Source organism: Leptonychotes weddellii, chromosome 7 (genome assembly GCF_054177405.1).
Source record: "Leptonychotes weddellii isolate Sample4059 chromosome 7, ASM5417740v2, whole genome shotgun sequence".
Taxonomy (NCBI): Eukaryota; Metazoa; Chordata; class Mammalia; order Carnivora; family Phocidae; genus Leptonychotes; species Leptonychotes weddellii.
The window spans coordinates 109,535,774-109,561,959 of NC_138375.1; the positions used below are offsets into that span (position 1 = coordinate 109,535,774).

The 26,186-nt window shown below is 58.1% G+C and overlaps 1 protein-coding gene across 2 annotated transcripts; it reads left to right on the forward strand.

The window, feature by feature from the left end:
• Positions 1-232: 232 nt before the first annotated feature.
• PCDH1 (protocadherin 1) lies at positions 233-25,915 on the forward strand. 2 transcript variants are annotated; one of them, XM_081826947.1, is made up of 6 exons: positions 233-450; positions 8,376-9,238; positions 12,394-14,589; positions 19,432-19,651; positions 20,626-20,664; positions 21,854-21,986. In XM_081826947.1, exons 1-5 carry the CDS (start codon positions 411-413, stop codon positions 20,649-20,651), a joined length of 3,345 nt encoding a protein of 1,114 aa, XP_081683073.1. In that variant the 5' UTR covers positions 233-410; the 3' UTR covers positions 20,652-20,664; positions 21,854-21,986. The 2 variants fall into 2 exon arrangements, with proteins under 2 accessions (XP_081683073.1, XP_081683074.1); XM_081826948.1 differs by lacking the exon at positions 20,626-20,664 and having other exon boundaries at positions 21,854-25,915.
• The last annotated feature ends 271 nt before the right edge of the window (positions 25,916-26,186 follow it).

Below are 26,186 nucleotides of genomic sequence, written 5' to 3' on the forward strand. Positions count from 1 at the left end.
ACGGCCCGTGTATCCGGGTCCCGGGGAGTGAGGAGATAGCGAAGGGGGGTCGTGGCTTTGGGGAGCGGTGCTCGGGGTCCCCTCCCAGAGGGGCCAGAGCGGTCCCGAGCTCCACCTCCCGGCCGGGAGGGTGGGGGGAGGGCGGGGAGGCGGGAGGGAGGAGGGCAGGCGGGCCAGGAGGGAGGGGGGAGGGAGGGGGCGGGCCGGGCTGTGCGCTCCGCTCGCTGCTGGCTCCGCCGCCGCCGCCGCCGCCGCCGCCGCCGCCTCACACACTCGGGGAGCGGGAGCGCGGCGCGGACGCGAAGCCGCCGGGGCTGCTGTGCCCAGAGCCAGCCCGAGCCGGAGCCGGAACCGCAGCGCCAGCCCGAGCCGTGCCGAGCCGCAGCCCGGGCCGGGGCCGGTGGCGGCTCATGGACAGCAGGGCCGGCGGCCGGCGCTGCCCCGAGGCGGGTAAGGATCCGGTGGCGGTGGAGGCAGCGGCGGCGGCTCCCGGTCGGGAGCGGCCATGGCCGGCGGGAGCTGAGGGAGGGGCGCTCAGCCGAGCGAGGCCACGGGGGCCCAGGCGGTGCTCAGCGCGCCGGGGCGGAGGTGGGGGTGGCTGGGAGCTCGGACCGGGGGTTGAGGTCGAGTCATCCCGGCCTCCCAAGTCCGCGGCGAGAAGCGGAGCGAGGAGAGGGGGAGCTGAACCGGGTCTCTGCCTCGGCGTCCCGCACCCCTGCGTGTTTGGAGCCGCGGGGAATAAGGGGACTCTCGGAGCGCGCCGAATGGAGGTGGTTGGGGGAAGCGCGCAGCCCCCAGTTTGAGGTGGGGGGGCTCCCCGAGGACGAAGCAGGCAAGGACCCTCATACACAATGTACACACACACACTTGTTGGGCGACCAGCTCGGATCACTCAGGCGCTTCCAGCTCCCCGCGGGCCCCCGGAGGGCCAGACCACGGACATATGTACACGCATACATACATCCGTACATATGTGCACACACACATACCACCCGCACACCAGCGCCCACTGGGGTACCGTCACTAGCTCACAATCCGCTTCAGCGTCCGCACGCTCAGCAGCACCGACACACAACCCGTGGCCATAACAGCAACAGAACACAACCGGGTGTGACGTTCGGCGACATGAGCACACGAACACAATCCCGTGCCCTCATGGACGAGGGTCGCGGCCGCAGTTCGCAAATGAACACTCAAAACCTAACCTCGCACGTACCTATTCCTTTAAGGAACACACCCTAACATAAATTATGTTACCCACTCCTTGGCCGAAGCACAGACGCACGGCACAGGTCTCGCTTGCCCCCCTCGACTGCACCCACATAAACACAACCCCAGTGTCTCAGCACACGCCTTGACGGCACACACCCTAACACAGAAAGTAGAACCTACAGCGGCGCCTCAGAATCCACTGCTTCACACATCTTAACACTGGGTGTCACACACACCTTGCACCAACAGTGTCACGTTACACCTGCAGCCCATACACACAAACACGCACACTCAGTCTCCCTCCCTCGGAGGCCAGATTCCGTCCGGGCAAGCCGAGGGGCGGTCGGGCCAGCCCCTAGCGTCCCTTCATCTTAATCACGACATTGTTATTGTGACTATCCGCACCGCGGGAACCCTAGGGGCTGGCCGGACCGGCTTCCCCGCCTGCGTCTCCCCCACCCCCACTCCGAGGCCGGGCCGGCCGGGTATTCCCGGAACAGGCTGGCCTGGCAGGCCTGGGCTTCAAGGCCCTAGGTCCCTTTGCAGAGGGTGCAAGCCTGGGGCGGTGTTTGCGACCCCCTTCGGGCCATTTAGCTGCGTTCTGCGAGCCACCTGGGTCCCCAGCACACCTGGGTCCCTCACACCTGTGTCCCTCTCACACCTGGACGTCCTCTCCGCCGGGTGCCGGCTGCAGGCCAGAGTCGGGTGCGCGGGCAAGGCCCTGGGGCCCGAGGGGAGATCGCGGCACGCGCAGGAGCAGAACTGGTAGGCGAGATGGACTCAGCTACCCTCGGGAGCCCAGACTTCTGGCCTCAGTTTCCCCAGCAGTGGTTGGCGACTGTTTCTTCTAGCTGGAAATATTCGGTGTAGCGTTGAGGTCTTTGAGGATTGAGCGCGGGGCAAAGACCCCTTTCCGCTAGCCGTGAGAGGGTCCGTTTCAGGAGAATGTCCCCACCCGGCCTGGCTCGCCACGCTTTGTGATTCCGGCTCCGGCTCCCTCCCCGCCCCCTCCCGGCGCCCGCTGCTCGGCTCCCGCCGACGCCCGCTTGCTGGGGACCCTAGGCAGAGGGCCGAGATGCAGAGGAGGAGGGATTCCCCGTGGCGGCCCTTGGAGCAGGGGGCGCAAGGGGCCCACTGGCCGAGGCACGTTCTCACCGCGCCCCCGCCTCGCCTTGAGCTCCCGGAGGCCCTGTATCGCTGGGGTGGGGGTGGGGGCGCCCGAGTCCGAGGATGGTGGAGGAACAGCCGTTCCCCCCCCCCCCCCCCCCGCCACACACACACTGCTGCGTCCTCTGGGAGGAGACGCCCGCGCTCTGGGTGTGTGCGGGGAGCACCCGCTGACCACAGCGGTGCAGACAGGGGACTGCCGGGGCGGCGACGGAGTCCAGGACATCGTGCCGGAAGACGGAGGGAGCCTTCCATTACCCGCTCTGAGCCAACCTTCGGTAGCTGCCAGGAAAGAGGGCGCTCAGAAGGTGTTTGTGACAGCCTAGAGGCGGGGGCTACTTGCTTGATGGGGAGGTCTGGGAGGATTGAAATCTGTAATTACAACTAGACCAGGGCGTGGAACGGAATCAGGGAAGAGGAGTGAGAGGGGCCTCCAGAGACAGGCAGGGGTAATGTAGTAGGGGAGCAGATCTGGTTTCAGTTCTGGCAGCTTTTAGTTTCCCCTCTCTGCCCCAAGCCACTTCCCAGAAGGACTTCAGCTGGAAGAGGGTGTCTTGCTGGTCTGGCATCTTCCTGGCCGAGGGGCTGCTGCTGTGGCTACTTGGTCAGGGGATCTGGGCTAGAGAGAGATGGGAGGAGAGGGGTGGAAGCATGGGAGAGGGCCTGGGGGTGGGGGTAGGAGATGGAGGAGGCCCTTCTGATATGGTAGCACCCCACCCCCACCCCGACCATGAGCAAGGATAGCTGGTGCTGCAGAGTGAGATTCTTTCCACAATGTATTGAGCACCTGCTAGCTGTATCTGCCAGGGCCCGTAGTGGGTGGTGAGGATGCAGTATAGTGGGGAGATCCACGCCAACCTTGTCTTCCTAGGTCTTCCCAACTAGCAGGGGATGGGTTAGTTTGTTTACTGAACCGAGGAGCACCTACTGTGTGCCTGGTGCTGGAAATAAAATGCTCTGTTCAGTTATTTGATACGTATACTGGTCCTTCACAATATAATAGGTCTGAATGCCACAGATCTCATCTCCCAAATAACTTCCAAGAGCCAGCATTGGTTATTTCCATTTCACGATATGGAAATAGGTTCAGAGAGGTGAAGTCACCCGGCCAAGGCCACATGGCTAGGAAGTGGTGGAGCAAGGGTTTGAACCCCAACATTCTGACTCCAGAATGCAGGTGCCTGGAAGCCCTGCCGAGGCTAATAGAGGGTTGTGAGAGAGAGGGGAGAGGGGAGAGGAGCCAAGGGCTGCGCACTTGCTCACTGTGGGAAGCCTCTGAACAGCTCCACCCCACACAGCCCTGCGAAGGCCTACCCTACTCTCCCAGAGGTTGGCTTTGTCCCTTGGTTTTTGTGCCCACGGTGGCGGTGGCTGCCGCGTAAGAGTGCAGGGGTAAGGCTGGGGGGTCAGAGCTGACTTGGTCAATGGGACACGGATGGCTGCCTCCGGGTGTTTTAGCATTCAGCAGAAAGTGGACCCTGGTCCCTGAGGTGGGCTGGAAATGAAGGATCCAGGTGAACCCTCACTGCTATCCTCCCCGCCCCGCCCCCCAACGTGTTGACACAGATGGCGGTTTCCTTGGGCTTCCCTGGACTCTGCCCCCTCATACCTCACTGCTGAGAAGTGAGGCCTGAGAAGAATGAGTCACGGTTCGCCCTGCAGCTCTGCTTCTCAGGGTCCTGGGTGTCTATGTCACTGGGCAGAGGTGGGGACACCCTTGCCAGGAAGGCAGCAAGGGCAGATAAGGAGCTAATGGCTTCAGGAGCTGCCACCTGGGACTAATGACTCTCCATAACCAACCATACCTGGGCAAAGTTCAGGGATGGTGGGGGCAGGGGTGAGGAAGGGCTGCCTCACTGCTGCTCCTGGCCCCTCTGACTCTGTCCCTGCATCCCCAGGGCCTCTGGGTGAGGGGAGGGGACAGCTTCAGGCTGGGAGGCTTGGGGTCGTTCAGGCCTTGAACCCTAAGCCCGCTCTCTTTCTTTCCTTGCCAGGCAAGTTTGGCAGCCCAGGGATGGGGGGAGGGGTTGGGGGGGGGCTACTCAGCCAACATATTCTAGCCTCTGAGACTTCTGTGGATTTTCCTCCCCCACCCCGCCCCCCATCCAGCCTTTTCCCCAGACTCTGGGATGTGAAGAGGCATTCTTATTTCTCAAATCTTGACTCTGCTTACTACTTCTATGACCTGAGACAGTTCGTGGTTCTTTCTTAGCCTCAGTTTGATCATCTGTACGATGGGAGGCAGTGTGATAATAAAGTACCCGTCTGGGAGGGTGGGGAGGATTAGATGGGATAATGTATGTAAACGCAGTAAGACCTCAGGGAGTGTTAGCTGGGATGATGACGACGACTGCAGTGATGATGATGGATGATGGCAAAGGTGACAGAATTTGCACTTCTTTCTCAACTCCAGGGACCTAGTACGTCTCCGAGGTAGTCTTTCCCTCATAGTGCATCCTGTTTCCTCCACCCTACTGCCTGGGGGTTTCTCCAGGTCCCTCCCCCAGAATCAGAATTCCGGGTGGGGGGGGCAGATGATACTCATTTTAAAGGAATGTTCCAGGTGCTTCATGGGCCTTAAACCATCTTCAACTCTTGCCTTCACTCTGGGTAGCCACCCCTCCAAACGCATGTTCCCCTAAATTCCTACCTCCCAGAAACACCCTGTTCCCCATACCTTCCTGGCCTTGGATATTTCTCTGTGGTTCCCTTTCCAACTCTGAGGTTGTATACCATAATACCTTTCCTGATTTCTCTGCTGGCTGGAGGTCAGGGATCTTCTAAGGGTGACAGGGTGAATGAGTGAGACAGAAAAAGAATATGTATGGGGGGGGGGGCTTCCAGTGTCTATGCTGCCTGGGAGGCCTGAGGGGTCAGAGCCCTGGGTTTTGACCCTGAGAGGGGGAAGGACGGGCTTAATCTGTAGCTCTTCGAGCTGCTACAAATCAAAGCCACCCTGACTCTGTCAGACCACAGACCTCTGAATTTATAGCCAAAATTTGTGAGCATTCATTTTTCTTGGAAAAATCTGCCCCATAGTTTCATAAAATTCATGAAGGGGGCTGTGATCTAAAAAGGTTAGGAATCCCTGTTCTGGAGAGTGAGTGAGGCAAGCAGTCACTGTCTTATTTCTCCTCTGTGTCAGGTTTAGGGTAATTCCCATACAACCCCCACCCTGCCAAGACTTATGCGTGGAATTGGTGTGCAGAATGATCCACTGTGTGTGTGCCATGGGGGGAAGGCAGGCTAAGGTACCTAGAAGGGAATGAGGTTCTCTGGAGACAGTCCTCTGGGGGTGTTTGGGTTGGAGCTTGAAAGTAAGATGAGCCTTGTGCCAGGTCCATGCAGGTAGATGGGAAGTGGCTAGAGGGTGGATCCATATGGAGCATTAGATAAATTCCTCCTTCCTTTAAAGGGATTAAGATTGCAACTAGGAACAAGCACACACACTAATCTGATAATAACCTCATATACGTTGAGCACTTTACTGCCAAGGAGTGACCAGGGAGGAGGTGCGGTTTGGGAGTGCTACGTGAAGGAAGTGAAGTGTTTGACTTGTGTAAGGAATCTACATTCACTGAGCATTTGCCGAGAGTCTACTATGGACCTAAACAGAGAAGGATTAAATTTGACACCAATAGGTTCTTGATGGAGTAAGGGAATTAGGCAAGAAAATAAGCAGTGACCACCCAGAAAGTGCCAGGATAGGCTAAACCTGGGAGCTAAAGTAGTCCTTCAGGAGCTCTTACTGAGTGCCTACTGTATGCCAAGTCCAGGGCAGGGTCCTGAGGATGTAGGAGCAAACAAAGCAGAGGCTCTCTTCTCTGCTCAGTCTTGTAGGAAAGACAATTGACAAATGATTTCTCATATAACAGCCACATAACTACAATTGTAAGTGCTGTAAGGGAGCATTCGTTGCGTACTTCATGTGTGTGCTAGGCATTTAGCCCACATGATCTCAAACTCCCTAGGAAATAGGTGGTGTTATTCCCATTTTGCAGATAAGGAAACTGAGGCCCTAAACCATTTTTCTTCTGCTCAGCACCCAGGAAATGGATAGTTGGGGTTCTCCTCAGACTGTCTGATGTCTTCTCCACCCTGATTCCTTACATGTGCCAAATGATTACAACCAAACAAAAATGACAAACGGTCATTGAGTTTGAGCTGTTGTGAGCTCCACGATAGCAGATTGAGTCTATCTTATATGCTGCTGTGTCCCAGTGCCCAGGACAGAGCCTCGCACATTGTAAGTGCACAGTAAACAGTTGTTGAATGCGTGGTGCCCAGCTCTGTGAACATGCGTGGGTCGGGGCAGGGGAACGAGTGTAGGGAGTCTGGCCCTACCTTGAGGAAGTCTGGCATTTGGCCGGGGAGCCAGAGAACACAGGAATAGGTGCACAGTACTGGGGCTGAACGACACAGGCAGGTGGGCGGGGTCCGGGCAGCTCAGTGATTCATTGCCTTGGGATTGGGGCAGACAATAGTGGCTGTGAGTTGGAGAAAGGAGAGGTCACCGTGGGCTGGAGAGGCCTGGGAAGGCTTCCTGGGGGACCAGAGCCTGCCTTCAGTGGGGTAGGTGTGGTCTATGACAAGGATGGGTAGGATTTCCGGGGGCGGGGGGGGGGGGTTGGGGCAGGTATTTCAGATGCAAGTGAGGAGATGGGGAAAGGAGAGTGAGCCTGAGCCCTCTGCTGAAAATGCAGGGCCTGACTTTGGATTTGAATAGAGGGGCTGGCCATGGTTTTGTTGGAGAGAAGGAAGGGGTCAAGACTGGGACAGTAGCCCGTCTGGCTGGGGTCTGCAAATGCATAGCCTCAAAGCTGGTGAGGGGGAGATGGGTGGAAGTGGGTTATTGGGGTGATGAGTGTGCAGCTTGTAGTTGGCTATGGCATACAGCACTCCAATTGGAAGGATTTGGGGGTGGGCACGGAGGAGCAGGTCAGAGATGGGACTGGACCCGTCAAAGGGGGAGGGGCCAGGTATGAAATAGGGGCCGGATGTTTACTGAGAGACTGGGAGCCGAGCTTGGAGGGGAGTGGTCAGGAACAGGCTGGTGGTGCCATTGGCAGGTCTGTCCCAGTTAGACCTGCTGGGCTCGCAGCTGCTAAGGACAGGCCAGGGCAGCTCCCAATGCCAATTCCAGGGCTAGTCAGCCCTGACCCCAATCTTGACCTCTACACTCTTCTGCCACACACCTGTCAGCGTCTCCCCTCCTCCCAGTGGAAACATCGGGAGGAAGGGAGGAGGAGGCCTGGGAACCGAGCCGGGGGCAGTATGTGTCTTGGGGGGAGGTGGGTGGCTAACTCCTACTCTTCAGCTCTAGCTGTTTTCAAGCCTTGATGGGTGCCTAGTTTAAGCTGGCCCTTCATGGGGATGGGGGCATTGGGCAGTCTGGGTGATTACTGTCAGAAAAGAGGGACTTGACGTGTCGTATCTCATACGCATACGCTGACTGGCATCTCAGAAGGAAGAGAAACGAGACGTCTTCCCGCTCCCTCCAGCCATCCTGAGTGGCCCTCAGTTTGGGGTCCAGGGAACATAAGGGGTGCCTGTGTCTCCTTCCTACCATGTATGTGGGGGGTGCTTCAGGGCTTACCCTTCCACTTGCTGTCTCTCCGTATCTCAGTATCAAGGTAATTACCATGGGTGACTAAGGCAGGGTGCTGGTGAGAAGGAGGTGTTGGGCAAAGCACAGAAGAGAGAGCAGGGAGGAGGGACTGTTAGGAGGGTTAGGGCGTTCCATGGGCGGGAGCTGCTCTAGACCTGTTCCAGGCCCTTACCGGCTCCTCCAGCTGGGGCAGACACTGCTGCTACTCCCAGCTGTGGGTGAAACTCAGGGTTCTGGGGTCTGGCATCAGGGTTCTGGGCTGGGGCTGAGCTCTCTTCATGGGATAGCGTATAGATGGCAGGGGGAGAGTCAGGGCCTGGCTTGGGCAACCCTCAGGGCCAGGTTCCTTTTCCCAGCTGACCTCCTGTTTTGCCTCTTCTCCTTGCAGCCCTCCTGATTCTAGAGCCTGCCAGGATGGGGCCCCTGAGGCCCAGCCCAGGCCCCGGGGGGCAACGGGTGCTGCTGCCCCCCTTGCTGCTGGCAGTGCTGCTTCTGCTGGCGGCATCCCCAGGCCATGCCACTCGGGTGGTGTACAAGGTGCTGGAGGAACAGCCACCCAACACCCTCATTGGGAGCCTCGCAGCTGACTATGGCTTTCCAGATGTGGGCCACCTGTACAAACTAGAGGTAGGCGCCCCATACCTGCGGGTGGACGGCAAGACGGGAGACATCTTCACCACTGAGACGTCTATTGACCGCGAGGGGCTCCGTGAATGCCAGAACCAGCTCCCTGGTGAGCCTTGCATCCTGGAGTTTGAGGTGTCTATTACAGACCTGGTGCAGAACGGCAGTCCCCGGCTGTTAGAGGGCCAGATAGAGGTACAGGACATCAATGACAACACGCCCAACTTCGCCTCGCCCGTCATCACGCTACCCATCCCTGAGAACACCAACATCGGCTCACTCTTCCCCATCCCGGTGGCTTCTGACCGCGACGCTGGCCCCAACGGTGTGGCATCCTATGAGCTGCAGGCCGGGCCCGAGGCCCAGGAGCTGTTTGGGCTTCAGGTGGCGGAGGACCAGGAGGGGAAGCAGCCACAGCTCATCGTGATGGGCAACCTGGACCGGGAGCGCTGGGATTCCTATGACCTCACCATCAAGGTGCAGGACGGTGGCAGCCCCCCACGTGCCAGCAGTGCCCTGCTGCGAGTCACTGTGCTTGACACCAATGACAACGCCCCCAAGTTCGAGCGGCCCTCCTACGAGGCTGAACTGTCCGAGAATAGCCCCATCGGCCACTCGGTCATCCAGGTGAGAGGTCCCTCCATCTAACTGTCAGGGTTCCCACCTTTAGAAACGGGAGCTCAGCCCCACCTGGTGAGAGTGCCCTTCACTTAGGGGTAAACTGCCAGGATACTGTGGCAAGAGCTCTTCTCCCCAGCCCCCAACCGGCGAGACCTTCCTATCCCAGCAGGTGATATTACTTTCCCCTATCAAGCTGCTTAGTGCAGGGGCGCCCGGGTGGCTCAGTGGGTTAAGCAGCTGCCTTCGGCTCAGGTCATGATCCCAGGGTCCTGGGACCGAGCCCCGCGTCGGAGCCCGCTTCTCCCTCTCCCTCTGCCCACCCTCCCCACCCGTGCTCATACGCTCTCTCTCGCTCACTTTCAAATAAATAAATAAAATCTTAAAAAAAAGAAAAAAGGCTACTTCGTAAGAGTGACATGGCACAGGAACAGCAGTCCCCCCTCCCCGAAGCAGACTCAAGTTGGAGAAACTTCGGAGAAGTGAAACCCCCTCCCAAGTCAAGTGATACCCTCCTCGCTAGCCAGGCGAGCCAAGTTGGAGCAAGAACAGTCTCTCCAGAGATGAGAGTATCTTCCCAACCAGCGCCCTTTATTTAGCCAGATGAGATTTTCCCGAAGCTAGAGGACAGAGCCTTTCTTTGCCTCTCCCTGACAGTCAGATGAGATTATTTTCACCAAGTGAGTCCGCAGAGTTCTAGAAAACTGCATTCAGATGTCTGTCTGCACACCAGCTTCCCTCCCTAGGCACAGGGTGCTCATGAGTATGGGGTGCTTGGCACAGTGTGGGGTCGGTTGCCTCTGCTGAAGTTCTCAGCACCCCTCTCCATGGGAACCGCCCCAGGGGCTGGGCAGCTTGGTGGGGCCAGGGCCAGGGAGGGAGCAAAGAAAGCGTCCCCGCAGACAGGTGGGCGTATCTCCCGCTGTCATCTCAGCCCTGGCCTCCTGCCAGCCCCAGCTCCTTTCTCCTTCCCCCTGGGCTGGAGCTGTCTGTCTTTGAAGTGAGGGAGCTGAGGAGGGCTCGGCCTGCCCGGCACACCGTTACGGTCCTGGGAAACCCTTCCTTCTGTGTCCTTAAACTGAAGCGGGGCATGGGGAGGAGTTTTAGCCTTTTTTTTAGAGGCTGGTGGGCTTGAACGTGTAGAAGAGAGTCTGAGGAAGAAACGGGAGACAGACAGTCGGAGATGGTGAATAATAACAGCCTGGGTGCCAGGCACTGTTCTGAACACATTATGTATATTGTGTCATGGAATCCTCACAGTACAAGGTAAGCGTTATCCCCGTTTCACCGATGGGGAACTGAGCCCACAGAGATTTGGAAACCTGCCTGATGTCACGCAGCTGATGCGTGCGCATCCCACTCTGGCTATGTCCAACAGTCTGGCTTCAAAGCCTGTGTGTGTAGTAGCTGTACCCCTTCCAGTGGGCCGAAGCAGGAGAGTGGGGCAGAGACGGGGCTCGAGAAGGGGCAGAAAAGAGAGGATGGGAAAGGGGCCGAAATTGCTGAGCAAGGCTGGGAGGGCAACAGGGACAGAAGTGAAGAGTCACAGAGACAAAGGGAGGTAAGATGGCAGGAGAGGTAGATAAGAAGCCGGGTGACCAGTCTAGAGACAGGGAGAAGTGGGAATCCTAACAAAAAGGTAGGTGACCGAGAGATAGATTGGGGGGCAGGGCGAGTGATGAGAAGAAACAGAGTTTGGCTCTCACAGGGGTGAACAGGGCCGGGGATAGCTGGGATGCCCTGCCCAGGTGTCTCCACTGTCGAAAAGGTCCTGGCGCCCGACAGGAAGGGGAGAAGACTAGCAGTGGTTTGAGACCCCACTGGATGCAGTGCCCAGCACTGTGTTAGCACTGATTTCGCGCTGAGATGGACAGGTGGATGGGCAGATGAAAAGAGGTATAAATGCTATTTAGGGAGCACCTGCCACGTACCAGGCAGTGTTAGGCATTTTTACAAGTATTATTATAATTCTCACCACAGCCCTGTGAAATAGGTTCTATTATTATCCCATTTTATACATTTGTAGACTGAGGCTTGGGGTGATTGAGTAATTGGCCTAAGGTCACATAGTTGGGAAGTGGTAGAGCTGGGATTTGAACCCAGGACTCTTCTGCGGTGCTCCTCAGAGACTCTGCCAAGTTGTAGCTGTCCTGTCCTCCCCGTTTTCCCCCGTACACCCACCCCTACTGCCAGCACATTCTGCCTGACTGTGACATAATTCCAACCCTCTGTTCCTCCCTGACCAGCGGTACCTCGTGGCCATTCCCACCAGGTTCCTGCTGCCCCATCACCACCCATGTTTGTGTAGACTTGGGCTGAGTGTGCGTCGGCGTTGGCGTGGGAGGGCGTGCCCACTGCAAAGGGACAGACAGTTCATTGTTTGATGCTGGGATCCCAGCCCGCTGTGAGCAGGGACCAGCCCCTCCCTCTCGGCCGCAGGCTCAGCCGCCCAGATTCCTCAAGTTGGTGCCTAGCCAGCGCCAGCCAGGAGAGAAGAAGCTGCTGAAACAGGTTTCCCCGGTTTGAGAGAAGCAGTGGCCCCGGTAGGCTCCTTCTGACCCCTATCCCTACCCGGCTGCTTTCAAAAGAAATCCCCTCACCTGTGGCCTCCAGGTGGGCCTGTGGGTCTCCACTCATGCACAAACACACACGTGCACAAACACCTACCTTCTCACGCATTAACATATACTCCCAGTCTCAGAACACATGTATACGCACGCATGCATATTATAACGCACACATGTCATGCAGACATGCCACTTCTACTCCTCACACCTTTGCAGCCCTTCGGAAGGGCTGAAGGCCACTTTAACTGGGTGGAAAGGCTGCCTCAGTTGCTAGTTGGATCCTCATCCCCGTGTTTGGGCACTAGTACGGGAATGGTAAGCAGAGTCGAACTGTGCCCCGTCCCATCTCTACTAGTTGCTTGTAACACAGGGGAGGATCTGCAGGCTGCGTCTGTGCTCCTCAGGGAGAGATCGGTACTATCTGCCGCTTGTTGGGGTTGGGAAAAGGGCAGTCTCTGTGCTGCTTCTGGAAAGGGTGCCGCATGAGATGAGTTCTGTCTGCCGTGCTCGTGGCAAAGGCAGCTCACGTGTCCCCTGATGTGCTATCCCAGGACTAACCCATCCCTGTTTTCCTTGTTTTCCTCCCCTGCCCTGTAGGTGAAGGCCAATGACTCGGACCAAGGTGCCAACGCGGAGATCGACTACACATTCCACCAGGCGCCCGAGGTGGTGAGGCGTCTTCTGCGACTGGACAGGAACACTGGACTTATCACTGTGCAGGGCCCTGTGGATCGTGAGGACCTAAGCACCCTGCGCTTCTCGGTGCTCGCCAAGGACCGAGGCACCAACCCCAAGAGTGCCCGTGCCCAAGTGGTGGTGACCGTGAAGGACATGAACGACAATGCCCCCACCATAGAGATCCGGGGCATAGGGTTGGTGACCCATCAAGACGGGATGGCTAATATCTCGGAGGACGTGGCAGAGGAGACAGCCGTGGCCCTGGTGCAGGTATCTGACCGAGATGAGGGAGAGAATGCAGCTGTCACCTGTGTGGTGGCAAATGACGTGCCCTTCCAGCTACGCCAGGCCAGTGAGACGGGAAGTGACAGCAAAAAGAAATATTTCCTGCAGACCACCACTCCACTCGACTACGAGAAGGTCAAAGACTACACCATAGAGATTGTGGCTGTGGACTCTGGCAACCCCCCGCTCTCCAGCACCAACTCGCTCAAGGTTCAGGTGGTGGACGTCAATGACAACGCCCCTGTCTTCACGCAGAGCATCACTGAGGTCGCCTTCCCGGAGAACAACAAGCCGGGTGAAGTGGTCGCCGAAGTCACCGCCAGCGATGCCGACTCGGGCTCTAATGCGGAGCTGGTTTACTCTCTGGATCCTGAGCCAGCCGCCAAGGGCCTCTTCAGCATCTCGCCTGACACTGGAGAGATCCGGGTGAAGACATCCCTTGATCGGGAACAACGGGACAGCTATGAGTTAAAGGTGGTGGCAGCTGACCGGGGCAGCCCGAGCCTGCAGGGCACAGCCACCGTCCTTGTCAATGTGCTGGACTGCAATGACAATGACCCCAAGTTTATGCTGAGTGGCTACAACTTCTCAGTGATGGAGAACATGCCGGCACTGAGTCCGGTGGGCATGGTGACTGTCATTGATGGGGACAAAGGGGACAATGCCCGGGTACAGCTCACAGTGGAGCAGGACAATGGTGACTTTGTTATCCAAAATGGTACGGGCACCATCCTCTCCAGCCTGAGCTTTGATCGGGAGCATCAAAGCACCTATACCTTCCAGCTGAAGGCGGTGGACGGTGGCGTCCCGCCTCGCTCAGCTTACGTCGGCGTCACCATCAATGTGCTGGATGAGAATGACAACGCGCCCTTTATCACCGCCCCTTCCAACACCTCCCACCAGCTGTTGACCCCCCAGACGCGTCTTGGTGAGACGGTCAGCCAGGTGACAGCTGAGGACATCGACTCCGGTGTCAACGCTGAGTTGACCTACAGCATCGCTGGTGGCAACCCTTACGGACTCTTCCAGATTGGGTCACACTCAGGAGCCATCACGCTCGAGAAGGAGATTGAGCGGCGCCACCACGGGCTGCACCGCCTGGTGGTGAAAGTCAGTGACCGGGGCAAGCCCCCGCGCTATGGCACGGCCTTGGTCCACCTTTATGTCAACGAGACCCTGGCCAACCGCACGCTTCTGGAGACCCTGCTGGGCCACAGCCTGGACACGCCACTGGACATCGACATCGCTGGGGATCCGGAATACGAGCGCTCCAAGCAGCGTGGCAACATCCTCTTTGGGGTGGTGGCCGGGGTGGTGGCCGTGGCCTTGCTCATTGCCCTGGCGGTGCTCGTGCGCTACTGCCGGCAGCGGGAGGCCAAGAGTGGCTACCAGGCCGGGAAGAAGGAGACCAAGGACCTGTACGCCCCCAAGCCCAGCGGCAAAGCCGCCAAGGGAAACAAGAGCAAGGGCAAGAAGAGCAAGTCCCCGAAGCCCGGGAAGCCAGTAGAAGACGAGGACGAGGCCGGGCTGCAGAAATCCCTCAAGTTCAACCTGATGAGCGACGCGCCCGGAGACAGCCCCCGCATCCACCTGCCGCTCAACTACCCACCGGGCAGCCCCGACCTGGGCCGCCACTACCGCTCCAACTCCCCACTGCCTTCCATCCAGCTGCAGCCCCAGTCACCCTCGGCCTCCAAGAAGCACCAGGTGGTGCAGGACCTGCCACCCGCAAACACATTTGTGGGCGCTGGAGACAGCACGTCCACGGGCTCGGAGCAGTACTCCGACTACAGCTACCGCACCAACCCCCCCAAATACCCCAGCAAGCAGGTAGGCCAGCCCTTGCGGCTCAGCACACCCCGGCCCCTGCCCCACCCCTACCGTGGGGCCATCTGGACCGAGGTATGGGAGTGACAGAGCAGTTGCAGCAGGCCTGTGGGCTCCCCGGCCCACAGGGGCCAACCCAAGCCAGGGGCGGGAGGTGGGACCAAAGATCCGGGGAGGCCGGGGCCTTGGTGATCACCCTTCTGCCTCGCCCAGGCACAGAGGGTTAGGCTGAGTGAAAACCGAGGGAGGGTGTGCTCTGTGGCATCCTCCTCCTTGCCCCCTCCCCGCTGGGAGAGGCCTGGGACGGTCAGTTCCCGAGACACCAGACCAGCTGCTGGGTCTTGCCGGTGGGGGCTGGTGGGCAGGTGAGCAGAAGGGGTGGAGGCAGAAAGGGGGAAGGGAAGGGAAGGGAAAAAGAGGTCTACTCCAGACCTGGGTCTCTAGCTGAGACCACCCGCTGGTGCTTCCCTAGAAGGGAAACAGGGAGACCTAGGGTCCTATTGGGTAACCGGGTAGGGACTCTGTCAGGGAGGGGGGCCTCCCTATGCATGCCTTCTGTGTGTGCTGTGTTAGCCTCTTCCCCACCCCAGGCTCCTGGGGCTGGGCTCCGGCTCCCCTTCCCCAGTCCCAAGCACTTACCCTGACAATAAAGTTCTCTATTTTTGGAGTTTTGGCTTCTTATTTTCCCGGAACTGAGAGAAGGAGTGAGAGAGACTGGAAACGGCCCTTTGTCCTTCGGTCCCTACCCAATTTCCCCATCCCTTCTCTTTGCCCCTTCCTACTTCCTAGGCCTGCCCTATACCCCAACCCTATCTTCATTTACCATCATCCCATCTGCCCCCACATCTGGCAACACGTCCTCTCACTCTGTGTTTGTGAGGCCTTCTCCCTAGGAATGACATCCTTCACCAAGAAAGGGCAGGTGCACTCAAGTGAGAGGCACCCAGGTCCTGCCCTTTGTCCACTGGCTGGGACTTGACCCTTCCAATCTGTTCACGTTGAGCAGCCCCTGACAGAGCTTGGGCCAGAGCACCTGGTGAGGGTGAAATGCAGCCCGCCCACCTCAGGTGAAGGCAGAGAAGCCCTTGATTGTACCAGCCACCTTCCCTTGGGGCAAGATCTTCCCAAGTCCCTTTCCCAGCTCCTTCATCCCAACATCACTCAATGCCCAGCAATTACTGGGCCCTGCCCTGCGTGTCCCCGCCATGATCACCAGCCTGGGCTACTGGGAGGGAGGGCCAGGGAGGGGGAGGGAATCCTCAAGTTCTTTGGATTGGCCTGCTCTGGATCCCTACACTTAGGGTGCTCCCTTCTGACGGAGGCTGAGGGACTCTAGTCCTGCCCCTCCTCCCTTCCCTCCTTCAGCTCCTCGCACTGGCCGTCCTGGGCTGCTGGCTCTCATTCACTCTCTCTCTCTCCGTCTCTCACTTCTTGCTCTCCTGGGTCTGCCCTGTCTCTGGCTGTGCCTGAGGGGCACTGGGCCTAAAGCCTGGGTGAGGGGCCTCAGGTCATAGGGGAGTCTCTGAGGCCAGAGGCAGCATGTCTCCATGGCGACTGAAGAGGCTTGAGACACTCCCGGGAGGTCCAAGGCGCCAGCTCTCTACTCTGATTCCATCCACAAACTCCCCCGTGCCCTGGGGGTACCCCCAAAGTAAACACTCCTGGGGGCTTTGGAGGAGTGGGGCGTGGGCAAGTGAAATCTAGTTGCTTCTCATTTCTCCTGGACAAATAAGCATCTCTAGGGGGACCGTCAGCAACTCCTGACCAACCATTCTTTCTCTTTTGTTCCCGCCCTTGCTGCCGCCACGTTGCTCTTCTATCCCTTTAGCGTCTTCATCTCTTTTTCTTTCCCAGGGTCTGAGGGATTATCCCTTACTCAGCTGCAACCCAACACATCCATGGAGCCACATTGAACACCTCCTCCCAACATTCAGACACAACCAAACCACAACACCATTGTCATCATCAAAACACATAGGCCAAGTTCCTACTGTGTGATCAGCATGGTACTAGACCCTGAGGGGAAATGGTCATATTCCTACGAGGTACACGAGTGAAAAGATGAGGCAATTGAGCATCTTAAACGTGGCGTGGGAAGTGCCATAGTGAAGCTTTTCCCAGCTGGTTCCACTATTCCTTCTGCTACTAGGTGCTTCTTTTTTTTTTTTTTTTTTTTTACTCCTTACACAAGGTGCAATGGACCATACTCAGCACTTTATGTGAATTAGCTCATTCGATGCTCATAACTCTTTGTGACATAAGTCATTATAATGCTCATTTTCCAGAAGTGAAAACTGGTTAGTGGTGGAGTCAGAATTCAAACACAAAGCATCAGGAAATGTGATTTCCAGAGTCTGCTGTTATCTATAATGCTTTATAAGAGGGGTCGCCTGATTAAGTCAGTTTGGGGAGTAAGAGATGCACCATCACATTAGCCTCTTAAAGGCTCTGCGAAGCCTGCAAGAAAGGGGGGAGACCTGTTAAACTTTGTATAACTCCGGGTTTTCCAAATTTATTTGACCATAGTGCCCCCTCCCTTTCTATGAGGAACACAGTGTGGGGAGAACATGCATAGGACATGGGAGTGGGCTCCTGGAAGGAAAATGTCAAACTTGAGCCAGCTCTTCGTGATGAGCAGGAGTTGGGCAGGAGGATTCCCAGGTAGACATCCTTCTGTGTCTGGGTGATGGCATAGTGACGATATCATTGCCCATGCCGAAGCTGATTGAAGAAAAAGAAGAATTTGGTTTCAGATTTGTTGAATCTGAAGGGCCAGTAGGGACAGCCAATAGGAAATAACCAGCAAATGTCTAGAACTTCAGGAAAAGTTCAGAAGTCAGAGAAGGAGAAGGAGACATCAGAGAGATTTTGGATCTAGGCTTTTTAAGATCTGATAGTGGTAGAATTATAGGGAATGTTTAGGGTTGAGTATGCCCCAACCCTCCATTTTACAGGAAAAAAAAAAAAAAAACCACAGGAAAAAGGGCCCAAGTGACATGCTTAGTAGGCAGGACTGAAGCTTTAGATGACCAGGTGTAGGTTTTTGGGGGAGGGAGCGCTGCTGGCTACCATCTTGGAGAAAACTGGCAAGAGAAGCAACAGACTGCCCGGTGCCTCACAAACCCCCTACTGGAGACTGTTCACTTTGACCAGGGGGACGATGCTCCTTTACCACATCCCAGCCCCAGGTCAGTTTTAGGGACCTCGTCTGTCATCACCCAGACCCTTTGGTGTTTTGGATCACAACATGGATCCCAAGAAGGGTTGCCTGTTCGTGAAGATGAGGTGGGAGCCAAGATGGGAAGGCAGTTCTGAGCCGCCTTCCCAACAGCTTAAGAGCTCCTCGTCCTGACAACCTCCCCCACCCCAGCTGCCTTGAATGGAATGAAGATTGTGATGGATCGGAAGGTATCAGGAGGATGGGTCTGCAAACCCAGGATCCCCTCTTCTGGCCTTCTTGATAACGTCCTATTGAGGGTTTTAGAGTAAAGACAAAGCACCCGTGAAGTCTTAGAGGATTGGAGGGAGCCTGGAGACTCAGCAGCAATAGGGCCTGGGCCTGAGCTGCTCCCACCCCAGGCTTCCAGGGGCCCTGGGTCTACACCCTCCGCAACTCCTAATTTGTGGATGGCAGGAAAATCAGTGGCAGTCCCAGGTGGGTGTTTGGGTGACTGTCGGTTGTGCCAAGTGCAAGCTGAGGCTGCCAGGTTTCTGGCAGGATCGTTAACCCGTGGCAGGCACACAGCGCTGCTGGCTGGGAGCAGCTTGTCCCAGTTCTACTGCCCCTACCCCAACCCCCAGTCCAAGTTCTAAGTCCTGGCTCCACCAAGCTGCAGCGCCTCCCAGAAACTCCTTCCTATTTCCTAGAAGGAGTCTCCCTTTGAGGCCAGCCTTCCCAATTGCTGATGGATGCCAGGCCCCTCCCCCTATGCCCAGGTCCTCCTGGGCCCTGCCCTCTACAGTTAATACTCTGTTTCCTGATCTGGAGGATGGGGGAGTTTCCATTGTTCTGCTTCCCCACCCCCAAGGGGCCCCGGTTTGTTAAGGTTTGTTATCTTGTTATCGGGCTCCCTTTCCTTCTTCCCTCCCACCTTTTTCCACTCCCAGGCCTCTCTGGAGGGGGATGAAGTGGGGACAAAGGGGCTCGAGTGGGAGGGGACGCAGCAGGGAGTCCTGAGGCTGCCTACAGCATCACGCAGCAGGGGTAGGAACAGAGGATCAGAAAGACATGGGGATCTCATTTGGATGGAGGCAATGGGAAGTTAAAGAGCAATGAGACAGGTGAGCAGCTGAAGTTCAGGGGTGCTATTTGGAAATTAGGGAACTGTACTGGTATTGGTGAGCTGTTTTGGAATGAGGAGCTCATACTGCTTTAAGGAAGCTGTTCTAGAAATCGGACGCTCGCTCGTGATTGAGGCTATGCTGGAATTAGGGGAGTTGGCTGGTATTGTGCTAGTCTGGTGTGGGCTGTTCTGGAATTAAAGGCTGTGCCAATACTGGGAAGCTGTGCTATGACGAGTGGTTGTACTGGATTAGGCTTATTGTGGTGGCCTGGGGGCTATAATAAACCTGGGGCCGTGCTGTGGTGGGACTTGCAGTGTGTGGCCTTGGCTCTCCGGGGAGCTGTCCCAGAATTAAGGGGCAGTCCTCCACGGGGGTCTGCGCTTTCTTGCGGGCTCTGCTGTGCTACGGGGCTGGACCTCTTCTCCGTTGCTGCTGAGGCCTGGGGGCCCGGGAGCTCTGGGGCGGGCCTGGCTGGGGCTGGGGGTGGCTCTGGTCGTGGGCCCCCACCCCCCAACCCGGGGCAGGCTGGCCTTCCAGCGATGACACTCCTTCTCCCTGCAGTTACCTCACCGCCGCGTCACCTTCTCCGCCACCAGTCAGGCCCAAGAGCTGCAGGACCCGTCCCAGCACAGTTACTACGACAGTGGCCTGGAGGAGTCTGAGACGCCATCCAGCAAGTCATCCTCGGGACCCCGACTCGGTCCCCTGGCTCTGCCTGAGGATCACTATGAGCGCACCACCCCCGATGGCAGCATAGGAGAGATGGAGCACCCCGAGAACGGTGAGGAGCTGCAGCATGGTCAGGGCACCCCGGGCACGGGTAGAAGCTGAGAATGGTGATGTGACTTTAACAATATCCTCCATTTATTGCGCTTTTGTGTGTTCAGCGGCGGTCACTGTGCTGAGTGCTTTCAGCTATGCATTCATTTAATTCTCACAACTACTCTCTGATCTGAGAACTTGACTGTTCTCTTTACAGTGCAGGAATGTGAGGCTTGGAGGTGGAGTCACTTACCCAAAGTAATACGCAGGAAGTGACAGAGCTGGGAGGGGTTCAAACGCAGGCTTCTCTGACTCCAAAGACCTTGCATTCAGCACCACATTATACCACCTTCCTGGGAACAGGGACCGGGAGAACCGTGGCCAGAGGGCTCAGGCAGTGGTGAGGGAAACTTGAGGGACCTTTGGGGTCATGAGGGTCCCTTAATGGGGTCAGAGGGCCTTGAGAAAAGGGAGGGGACCCTGGAAGCTATGAGGAGCTCAGAAAAGGGTCTGATGATCCCCTGAGCGGGGGAGCCAGAGAGGGTCTGGTTGAGGAAAGGGAGGGGAAAGGCTTGTCTGGGCGGTTTGAAGGGTGCTGGCAGAAGGAAGGTCTGGGCCAGAGCAGAGGTCAGTGTGGGAATGGATAGTGGGTGTGCTTTCAAAATGTTTGTGTGGTGTAGTGCATGTGTGTGTGTGTGTGTGTGTGTGTGTGTGTGTGTGTGTGAAGGCATCCATGGTAGCCTCTGGAGGGGGAGAATGAATAAGCTTCCCCTTGGGACTGAAAGACTCCTGCTTGGAGCTGTCCTCGGGTCTTGCCCCCGCCCTCAGTCCAAACTGCCCCCCGCAAAGCAGATGAAAAGTTCCACTCCCCACTCCTTAGGCACAGGGCCCTTGTCTAACATCCCAGGCCCTAGGTCTCAGAGTGCCCTCCACCCCACCCTGCCCCTCCATGCTCTATCTCATGCCCGTCTCGTCCTTTTTGTGCCCGCGCAGAGCCGGCTGGCCGGAGCAGGCCCTGAGGCGGAGTGCCAGGTATGTGGGAGCTGCTCTGGGGTCTGGGGTCTGTGGGACTTGGCCCAGCACCCAGCCCCGCCCACCCAGTGCCCCTGCTCTGCTCTATGCCACCTTGGGTCCCCCAACCCTGAGCTGAAGAGCCTTGGTGCTTTGAGGGTTAACGACAGAGCTGTCCCCTCCTCACCTTGCACTGGCAGGAGGCCAGGCCAGGGTGGGTGGTATCAGGGGAGCCCCAGCCCCAGGCAGTGCTGCTCAGTCATGTCACTGAGGGAGGGTCACTGCCTGGTACTGTCCCTAAGCAAGGGCGGGACAGGGGCAACTATGACAGGAAGTGCTCATGGCCCGGCCGTTCCCATGGAGACCCCCGCTGCCCAGCAACCACACCAGCTACTGATGTCAGGCGGCCAACTCCTATTCCCATGGGGGTTCTGGGCAGGGAGCCGGGGCTAGGCCAGGGGTGGTGGTTGGCATAGGGGGCTGGAGTGAGGTGGGGAGGGGTTGCATGAGTGTGCTTGTGACTGTGTGGGTGTGTGCTTCTATGTGAACTGCCCACGCAGAAGCTCATCCCCTCTCCCTGGCTTTAAAAGCAGGGGGTCACTGTGCTGGGGTAGGGTGGGGTTCCAAGATAGCTGCGAGCATGGTGAGGCTTGAGGGGGTTCAGAAGGAAGGTATTGGCCCGCCTTCATCTGAGGATGGAGAAGCCCAGTGTAGATTTGTGTGTCCATGCCTATCTGAGGATAGGCGTGTGTGTGTATGTGTGTGTGTGTGTGTGTGTGTGTGTGTGCGCGCGCGCGCATGCGCGCGCGTGTGGCTGACAGAGATATTGTGCTGCCCTTAAGTGAGGATGGGGGTTTCCTCACCCCCTAAGGATAGGTTTGCTTCTTTAAGGCTGTCTGGAGATAGATGAGGGAGTGCGTAGATGGATTGTGTGTTTGTGCACCTGTCTGAGGGTAGATTTGGTGGGTGTGTTGATAGGAGAGCTGGAGGGTGGCTGAGGATGGAGGAACGCATCTATTTAAGGATAGACTGTCTGAGAGAGAAGAGCCTGCGGTGGATGGCAGGAGGCTGAGTGTCTATTTGCGGGTGTGTATGCCCGCAAACTCAGTGGGCAAAAGGGGCGTGCACCCCTGTTCTGAGGCAGGGCGTAGGTGCCTGTGGGAAGCCCTGGGGTGGAGCTGAAGACCGTCCTCCCCATTCTCTCGTGCAGACCTGCGCCCTTTGCCTGATGTGGCCATGACGGGCACATGTACCCAGGAGTGCAGCGAGTTTGGCCACTCCGACACGTGCTGGATGCCTGGCCAGTCGTCTCCCAGCCGCCGGACCAAGAGCAGCGCCCTCAAACTCTCCACCTTCGTGCCTTACCAGGACCGAGGAGGGCAGGAGCCTGTGGGCGCCGGCAGCCCCAGCCCCCCGGAAGACCGGAACACCAAAACGGCCCCCGTGCGCCTCCTGCCCTCCTACAGTGCCTTCTCCCACAGTAGCCATGATTCCTGCAAGGACTCGGCCACCTTGGAGGAAATCCCCCTGACCCAGACCTCGGACTTCCCACCTGCAGCCACACCGGCATCTGCCCAGACAGCCAAGCGCGAGATCTACCTGTGAGCCCCCTTCTGGCCGGTGGCCATGCCCCTTCCCCAGCCACCGGCCGGGTCCCAGTTGGGCCCATTCCAGGGTCCTGCTCCTGACCCCTTCAGCGTGGACTTCCCGGCCAGGGCCCCAAGTGGGGGTGAGTACTGGCCTCATGACCACGCAGGCCATTCCCCCAAGCAGGGTCCAGGTCCTCTCTCCTCACTTCATCCCCCAGCCCCTGGGAGACTTTCTTCCCCTTTATGGGGCTCCCCCCAGCTGGTGCCCAAGAGGGCTCCTCTACAATGACTAGGCTCCTTTCCCTCGACTTCCAGGGAGAACCCCCTCACTTGGGGCAGATGGTGGAGTCAAGGGTGGGCAACACACTTTTAACTCGTTGTTTCCCACATGGCCGACCAGGGCGGAGACAGGATGTCCCCATTCCAGCCCTGCTTCAGGGCTGAACTGGGGAGCCCCTCTCCCTGGGAACTCCCAGAGGAAACTCTCGACCACCAGGGGCTCCCTGAAGGGCTTTTGTTACCAAAGGTGGGGTGGGGATGGGGGTGGGAGTGGGGCGGAGGCCTTGTCTTCCTATACTGCTCCTGGGCTGGCCCACCTGCCTGCCACATGCCCATGCCTGATCCCATCTGGGCAGCCCCCTTCCCTGCTGGTCATGCAGTGTCTGTATATAAGGACCTTGGAATGATGTCCCCATTTCTGCCTGATTTGCAACTTTTCTTGTTGATGTTGTGTTGTCTTGGGGGACCCCTCTGGGGGGGGAGGCTGCCCTGTGCCCCCTCCTCCCTGCCGCAGTGCCCCCCACCCCAGGCCTCTACTGTTCCATGTTGTAAATACCCCTGGGGCCGTAGTGGGATGGGGGTGCAGGCCAGGGAAACAATGGGTGGGTGGGGGTGGGGATGGGGGTAACATTCGCCTATCAGCAGAGCTGGGCTTTTATTTAATTTTTTTTAAAAATACAAATCTCTATTTTTTTGGAACTGTTGCGCTGTGCCCTGGGGGGGGGAATCCCCGCTCAGGCTGGCCCCCCCACATCCAGATGAGCATCACAGAGGGGCCCTGAGGCTGTGGGGGGCAGCTGGACAGGGGTGGGATGACTGTGCCTCTGGCCTGATTGGGTGAGTTGGGAGCAGGAAGGTTTGCTCAAGGGGTGGCTGGTTGCTGCCTCTAATAGGGGGAACCTGCACCCTGCCCCCTCCCTGCCCCCCACCCCCCAGCCCCTGCCATGACTGACCCGTCAGCCTGTAAAACCACCATTGCCTTGATCTCAGGGGGTGGGAAGGGCTGCCTCAGGGCACCCTGGGCTCCAGGCCCCCTTCTTCCAGTTGGGCTTCCCTTTGCCAGGGTTGGGGGTCCCCTGGGGGAGGGGGTGGGCAGATTGGGGGGCAGAGAAGCCCAGTCAGCCATGATGAGGTGGGATTCCTTTCTGCACCTCAGGGGGCCAGGGTGTGAGGGGCATCCTGTAGAGCCCTCATCTCCCACTGTGGCCATCTCAAAGCCTCAGTCCCTCTTCCTTCCAGAAACCCCCACTGCCTTGGCCCATACCTCTCCAGCTCCCCAAGGGGCCCAGGCTGGGAGGCTGGAGACTCAGGGTATGGCCCTTGCTTGACTTAGTCTAAGCTTGGGGGGCGGCCCAAGGGTGGGGGGAGGTGGGTACAGGCTGCTGGGTCGTCTGGTGCCTTTGGGAGCTGTGCTGCTGGGGTCTTGGACTCCTGTAACCCCAGAGACCCCACTCCACCTCGGGAAAGCCAGGGGCCTGAAGAATCACCCTATTCTCTGCTCCTTGCCCCTAACTTGGGTTGGGGTAACAGTGCTGGGAAGGAGAGCATTGTTAGGCTGGTAGCCTCAGCATACACAGCCCTTCTATTGAGGGCAGAGGGTAGAGTGGGCTGGGGTGGCAGCAACCAGGTCTGGCGGTTGGCCAAAGGCTCCTTTCCCTGGGGGAGGCCCACGAGTGGGCTGGGGGCTTGATAAAGAGAGAGCCCCCTTCCCCCCGCACAAACAGGGCAGGTGCAATAGCGGTAGAGTTGGTAACATGATGTGCCCAGCTGGTGGGGCAGTGGCCTCAAGGGCTGTCCTGGGTCCTGGAGGTCAGGGTTCTGGCAAGAAGATTGTATGAGGCCCCTTTGCTTGGTGGAGAGGGTGGTCCAGAAAGGAGGCATTCCTGGAGTCAGTGGACTCCCCTGGAAGCCCCTGGTGGCCTGGGCACCCTGCCCTGGTCTTGGAGACCCCTGAGCACTGAGTGGAAGGGCAGAGGAGCATTTTGCACAATGGAGAAGCCAGAAGGAAGGGGGTAGCCCAGATGGCTGGGAGGGCTGAGAAGCACAGAGGAGGAGCCCTTCCTACAGGTGAAGGCAGAGTCCCAGCCCCCTGGTTGGGGTCAGGGCACTGAGTCTGTCACCACCTGGGCACTCGAGAGGTGAAACCAAAGGTGGGCAGGGGACGGGTGACAGCACTGGGGACCACCCCATTGGTCCTAGGTCTGTGAAGCCCTTCCCCAATGCCTTGTGTCGCGTACAGTTTTATGTACAAATAGGCGACATTTGGCCAGAGGAGACCCCCCCCCCTCAAACCCAGCCTGACCCAGTCAGTGTCTTCCTAGAGGGGACCTAGTTGGTCCCCAACTCCCTACTTCAGAGCATGTCTCTTGGTAGGGGGAGGGTACATGGGGACATTTCTCTCCTGGGGTCCCTGAAGCGTGTCTCACATCCCTGGGGGAGGGTCTCTGGGGCGTCTCTCACCTCCGGGGGCTCCCTAGGCCCTTTCTCTCCCTTTGGGAGTCTCTGGAGGGACATGTATTCCCTCTGGGGACCATGGGAGCATGTCTCCCCCCTATCCAGGCTCTCTGGGGAGCCTGTTTTCCTCCCAGGGTTCCTGGGAGTACTTAAGGCATGTCAGTCTTGGGCCATCTCTCTTCCCAGGGAAGGGGGCTATCTCTGAAGCATGTCTGGGAAGGGATGTTTCTGGCCCTCCCTGCATCTCTCCTCTGGGGGTGTCTCTGACCTGCAGCACTTTGGGATGAGACTGGGCAGCTCTGAGTTGTCTTTTCTCCTGGAGGCTCTGGGAAACCTCTCTCCTGGGGATCCGGCCTCTGGAGCCATTTCCTCCCTGGGTGTGGGCTATCTCCTGGTGTTGGGAAGGCTTATGTTGGCCATGAGAAAGTCTCTTAGGGGGCGTCTCCACGCGGGACTTCTCTGGGAGGGGGGGACTGTGTCTCGCCCATGGGGTTCCCGGGCGGGTGTGTCTGCCCGTGGGGAGAGGGAGACTGTGTCTCCTCGGGTTATCTGAGTGGGGAGGGGGGCCGTGTCTCTCTCGTGTGTTGGGGGGGTGGGGTTCGGGGAGGGGGGTTTTGGGCTCGTCGGGTGCCCACACTGGGGTCGTGTTTCTCTCGGTTCGTGCCACTTCCCACCGCCTCGCTCCTCCCGGGAAGGGCCCCCGCCCCGCCGCCACTCTCCCCCACCCCGCCCCATCCCTGGCGCTGCGAGCACAATCCCGTTGATTTGTAATGATTTCTGTCTCTTTCTGTCTTTCTCTTTCTCTGACCTCCCCCTCCCCCGCCGCGAGCATGCGCAGGCACCGCCCCTACCCCCTCCGGTTCGGTTCGTTTCCGGTTTGTTTGCTGAGCTGTCAATGGAAGACCCGTGTAATTATTCCCGAGCTTTACAATAAAAGTGTGAAAACCGGACCCCACCTCACTTCTTCCGGGCCCTCAGGCCTGCGTCCCGGGGAGATGGGGGGCTAAGTCTGGGGTAGAGGCCTTGGAGGGGGCCAGGGGACGCGGCCGAGAGAAGAGGGACCGAGGCCCATTGAGATTAATCGGTGCCACTCCGGAATGGGGGGGCAAAAGGACGCAGAGCGAGGACAGACACCTACTCCGTGCATGTCAAAGTGCCTCGCTCCCCCAGCCGCTGCGCTGTGCCCGCCCTGCAGGGCCCCACCCGGAGCGGAGGTGCGGC